The 6232-nt window shown below is 32.9% G+C and overlaps 1 protein-coding gene across 2 annotated transcripts in view; it reads left to right on the forward strand.

Annotated features, from left to right (window-relative positions):
- LOC117110479 (potassium voltage-gated channel subfamily KQT member 4-like) overlaps positions 1 to 5647 on the forward strand; it is a 41786-nt gene extending 36139 nt beyond the window's left edge. For both annotated transcript variants that reach the window (XM_033253197.1, XM_033253198.1), the window contains 2 exons: positions 83 to 284; positions 1536 to 5647. In XM_033253197.1, the coding sequence (XP_033109088.1) occupies positions 83 to 284; positions 1536 to 2247 (914 nt within the window). In that variant the 3' untranslated portion in view covers positions 2248 to 5647. The remainder of the gene's footprint in view (positions 1 to 82; positions 285 to 1535) is intronic.
- Positions 5648 to 6232: the final 585 nt, after the last annotated feature.

A 6232-nucleotide genomic window follows, 5' to 3' on the forward strand; every position in this document is an offset into this window, starting at 1 on the left:
TGTCAAATTGGTCAAAAGTAATACTCACAAATAACTTGCATTGCACCTGTCTCTTATACACATCTATTCTTGTTCTTTACAGACGACCATGATGAAACTGAAAAGATAACAAAGTTAGAAGAAAAGCACAAAAATGCAATCCGTGCAATAAGAAAGATCAAATACTTTGTAGCTCGTCGCAAATTTAAGGAGGCACTGCGGCCTTACGACGTGAAAGATGTCATTGAGCAGTACTCCGCCGGTCACACGGACATGTTAGCCAGAATAAAAAGCTTGCAAGCAAAGTAAGTTTCACAGAAATGTTCCATAAATTTTTTTTATTGCTACATAAAATTCATTCTAAGTGAGGATTTTATAAAAAAAGAAATGCATGCAATTGTGCAATTCATTACATTCAGTCATCTGTAAAATTTAAATGAGGACATGCATCACAACCAAAGCCAGGGTGCAGACTATTGTATGTTTATATCATATATCATTTATCATATTTATTTCAAATTTACAAAAAAACAAACATACAAAAGTACAAGATAGCTCAGCAGTTCCTGGTAGGATTGCTCTATAGAGAACACTAACCATATATCTGGGAGTTCTCCTACCGGGGAGACATAAATATTGAACAGAAATATTAACATAATTATTTGCAGGGTACTAATATAACTATATACAAAAATGTTATTAAAATCATATTAAAATCGTTATTTTAATTAAAACTAGAATAAGATTAGTTTGAAGCACAGCTTGACCCTTTCAATAAAAAATGATAAACCTAATTGTCAGATCATCGAATATTAAAATTATCAATTACAAAGCACTTATAATACTATGTATAAAAATATTATTATTATTATTATTATTATTATTATTATTATTATTATTATTATTATTATTATTATTATTATATTTCATTCTTAATTATCACATATTCACATGAAACTTTTGCTTTAGCCTTACATTTGGATCAATTTAAAGATAAAGCTGCATACATGAGATCAGTGCCACATATTTTAAGAGGAACTTTAATGAATGAATATTTATTTGGAGATTTTCCTTTCTACTGTTGGTATTTATTTGCAAGTTGTTGATCTCTGTAATATGATGAGATGCGGAAATTGGCAGCTGGTCACATTCTTTTCAATAATGCTTTCAATTTGCTGCAATTTTTAAAATATTTACTGTGATTATATTTATTGGGACTTGAATTTTAATTCATTCATATGTGTCATTGATGTTATTGTTCAGGGCTGGATTAAAGAGCTGTGGGGCCTAGGACTGTAATTACAAGTGGGCCTAAATACTCTCTATATTAATCCAGCCCTGTTATTACTATATATGTTGTTCATTTTGAACATCATAAACATCATCATCATTACAATCTTCATCATTATCATCTTTATCCTCATCTCTGCCATTACCATCATAATTATTTATGTTATTTTCTTTATTCATTATGATAAAAATATTTTTAAAATTAAAAACCAATACAATTACAAGTTACTCCCACTAACAGTTTACTTCTGTTTCTTGTTTTTAAGCTTGGACCAAACACTAGGCAAACCAGTTCAAGAGCGAAGGAAAGGACGTCTCGGTTCCATTGATGTGTTTGACCCATCTATGAGCCTCAATACTAGAGTAACACGAGTGGAAAGAAAAATGAATTTAGTAGACAGAAAGCTGGATATGCTAATAGAGCTGTACAGGGATGACAATCAAAGACATGGCCGAAGATCAGATAGCAGTGTTGAAGGTGCTATTTGTGAAATGAGTGAGGAAGGAGCAGGGAGCATAGGTGGTGGGAATGGGGGCGGTGGAAACAAAAGTGGAGACGGAGGTGAGACTGTTAAAGATTTGATTGATATTGGATCGTCCCCAAAAGGATTCAAAAGACGGTGGAGAGGTGCGTATAATAAACCTAGTACGTTGGAAATCCAAGATGAGCCCTCAAGCACATCCTCCGTAGTCACTCCAGTGGAGTCAATAACCGCAACTGAACTACTCCAGCAACTGTCGACCTCCCAACCGCTGCTTTCACCACCACTACCCCCCACACCGCCTTACATGTTTAGCAGTGTGTTTAGTCCAACGCTGGAAGTAACCGCATCTGGCACCAAGGATGAACCTACGGAAGAGAGCCCACTGATTGACGTTCCACTTGTATCAGTTGCACCGTCCAAAGAAACTGACATGAGGCAAACAAAATCTGTGGACATAAATGCCCTTAGTGAAGATAGAGAAACAAGAATCTGAACTAAGGTTGACTAACCATAAACATTTTACCTTTAATTCTGTATTCAGTCATTTAAAGCAAAGTATAATCCTTGATAAATCGGAAACAAGTCACCAGTTTTGTGCCTCCAAAAGCAAAAATGTGAAACAATGCAATTTGGATGGATTCCCTCTTTCCCATAATTCACTGTGATAAACAATGTATCAAATATAATTAGGCATTGCTACTTTTATTCAGTGCTTGCAGTTTGTTAAATAAGATACATCATGCATGGTCATCATACTCTGTGGCTTCTTGTCATCTGGTTGTCAAAATCTTTCAGAGCTGTGGTCAGACGTGTGTAATACTGTTGACATTAGGAAGCTTTCGTTTGCACGACGCGGTAGGACGTAGAGCGTAATGTCAATAAGAAGTCATCCGCGCGTTGCAAAAAAACATTAACTGCTCTTCGTCGCATGGATTCTAGGACGCAATTTGATAAACCTACGTTGTGCAGAGAACGTAGGATGGGGACGCATGAATGAATCCATTCTAGCATCATGTCGTTGCGCAAATCGAAAACTCCCTAGTATAAACTTGCTGTGTACAAAGGCTTCATGGACAGTTAGCAGATTGCTGTGTCACAATGGTTGCACTGTACTATCATTACTAGTTCAAATACTGATTCAACTTCAAACTTATTTATTTCACAAAAACTTATACATACAGAGAGTGATGTTATTCTGTGATTGAACCAATGTGCTTAAAAGCAATTTAATTTTAAAGACAAATGCTGGATTGAACCTAATTTTTTAAAACTCAATAATACATGAAATATAATGTTTGTAATTACTGTACTGTAATACATTATCTAGATGATATGCACTGAATAATATTGGCTGAAATATTTGTACCAATTGAAGCATTTTTGTGAAGTACCAGAAGCATTTCTTCTCCACTACTGGGTAGTGGGCTGGGTACAGCATACTTTACCAGGCTTGTGCACAGGATATCACAGCCTTCAGTATTTTTTTTGTGTGTGTGAATTATACTTATACAGTAATTATATTTTATATTTCATTTACTTTTATATTGAATTTTTTGGTTAATTGTGGAAATAATGAACAATCAGCTGGTTATTTATTTTTAATTTGAGCACCTTAAATACTGCTTTCAGTGGATAAGTGTGCTGGATTTGTTTTCAGATTTTTCAGACATCATATTAAGCAACTTGTGTAATGTTTTGTATAAGGCACTGTTGAAAAAATAGTGACCCAATGAATCTATTTGTGCATGAAAGTGGCCTGTTTTTTAAATGTATTAATGGCTTCTAGTGATTTATTTTTCGAAACAGTGCCAAATATTACATTTTACGCTAATACCATTCAATCACATTTGTTATTTCAAACATCAAATTTACATTTAGCATGTATATTTCCTATAAACACTTTGATGTCTGCTATGGCCTTGGAAACTAAATATACAATTATTTAAAAAGTATAATAAATAAACTTGAACAAGTAGCTGTTGTGAATGGTATTGAATATCAGTTATGTTATTGTTTTTCTCCATACAGTATTATTATAGCATCATTATCGTTATTATCATAATTATTGTAGTATATTTTAATGGTATACAGGGTATAAATTTGATTATGCCAACACAGGCACTATTGCTTAAGGCCAACTCAGACAGCGTCGTACGACGCAGCCCGACGCGATTTGTTTTCGCAAAAACATTAAGTGCTCTTCGTCGCATGGATTCTAGGATGCAATTTGATAAATCTACGTTGTGCAGAGAACGTAGGATGGTGGCAGTCGCGTCCTAGAATATTAAACATGTTTAATATTTCTCACGACGGCTTAAGACTGTCCCCGACAATAAATCGGGTCGGGCTGCGTCGGCTGACGCTGTCTGAGTTGTCCTTTACACTTTAGATGTAGATGAATTTAAAATGTAATGATGTATAGTTACATATCATTTAACATATTTTAACTAGATTTTTAAATCCATTTTAATAAAAATCAATATTAAATTTACTTTATGCATTTATGGAAAATTGGTGAAACTAAAGATTCTTTATTGTATTATTAAACAATGTAGTGGTTGTTTAATGTGCAAAGATTTCATGAGATGAGGGTTGTAATTGGCTGTTTAATGAGAAGTTTATGGCATTGTATGAATATCCATCCAAGAAAATTGAAGATTGGATTTTTGTTTAAAAACATAAAATGGCAGGAACTGAGAAATTGATGGGGAATTTGTATATACTGAAAAAAATATTTGCTTCTGTACATTTGAAAAACAATGGTACAAAATAAATTGTTTTTAAATGAATTTTGTATTGTACACAAAGCATCAATAAAGTTGTAAATACTATATTTTAGCAAGCTAAGAAAATAATAAAAACTGCACAGGTTTTGGGTCTGGTTTATCTTTATTTATCATAAGTTGCAGACTCAAAAACAGCACACGTAAACATTAAGTATTTTCATTGTCTACCTCTAAAAAAAGCAAATATTAATTTTTAGTTTATGTTTCAAGAGAAGGGTATGTTATTGAAGCATGGATATGGGTATGAAAATTGTTATTTAGCATACTTTTGTTTTACCAAATAAGTTATTTATGAATTCTACTATTATATATATGGTATGTGAACATTTCAGTTTATAATTTAAGTAAAACAATTATTTTAATGTTTTGAGCAATTTTAAAAAAAATCACAATAAATGTATTATTAATTTTGTTCATTTTTGTTAAGTATAGGTATTATCATACTGTACATTCTTTAATTTTAGTCTTTCACTCATTTGAGTTTTGATTACTGTATAAGGCATAGTACTTAGATGTTTCTTAGTATAGAAAGAAGGAAGAGTAGTATTAGCTAATCTATTTTTTTTGTATTCCAGTTAAATATTATTTAGCTTAATTCCTTATACATAGTTTCTTCATCTGCAATATTGTTTTGTAATAGACCAGATTTTAACTTTTAATTTTATTTTATTCCATATTTTGTCAAATTAGTCAAAAGTAATACACACAAATAACTTGCATTGCACATGTTTTTGTTGATCATATTTTTGCACTAATTTTTTTTTTTTTTATTTCGTTTTTGAGTATTTATTTTGAGTAAGTAGAAATCATGGGTTTTGTTCATTTGCATTTGTATGCTGAAAACATTATTGTGGTATTTCGCTGTATGGCGCTGTATAAGGTGTAACATGTGAATCTATGCAGAATTTGAATTTCATGTGAATAAACGTTGTTTTGTTGAATTGTTTGTATTTTGTGGACCTTCTCTTCCTGGCAGGTACCCCTTGTACAACTCAGTTGCTACTAATGTATAGTAATAAATTTGAAAATATGTTTTAAAAACATATCAAATACAAAAAAAAAATGCTTCAAACATTATTCCAGAGAATAAAGTGAATGCTATTGAGATTTTGAGTCTTTTTGTTTTTAGTTTGTACCTGTACAAATGCAGAACATGACTTTTCCAGTATATCTAAAGCCCCTTTCAGATAAACGTTGCCGCAATATTGCAATAAGCATGCCGGTGTTATAACCAGTTTATACCCTCTCACACAGCGCCTTTGTTACCGCAATATTGCGGTAATCTTAAGCTTTTCTGTCTGAAAGGGTCCTGTAAAATGGCGTAATATTGACACCGCGCAATTGTTTTCAACTTTAACATTGTTTGTTTATGCATAAATGCACAAGCCATCTTGATGGTCGCAATATCGAGTAGACACTTTCTGACAGAGCAGGCCAGTAACCATTACCACAGTATTGCGGCAATATTACTAGGGTACGATGTGGCCTAAAGCCGACATGTTGGCGTATCGACCTTTCAGACAGAAACCCATGCCGATGTGCTACCGCAATAATGCGGTATTGCAGCTCTTTCTGAAAGGGGCTTAATTTTCAGTATTGTTGGGCTGTATGCTACTGTAACTTACAGATCAAGATGGTATGTGTCTAAATCTGGGGTTCCAAGTTGAAAGAATTTACTTCCGGGATGTCTGG

This window comes from Anneissia japonica, unplaced genomic scaffold (assembly GCF_011630105.1).
Source record: "Anneissia japonica isolate Jap-2015-1 unplaced genomic scaffold, ASM1163010v1 scaffold3040_len1308831_cov196, whole genome shotgun sequence".
Lineage (NCBI taxonomy): Eukaryota > Metazoa > Echinodermata > Crinoidea > Comatulida > Comatulidae > Anneissia > Anneissia japonica.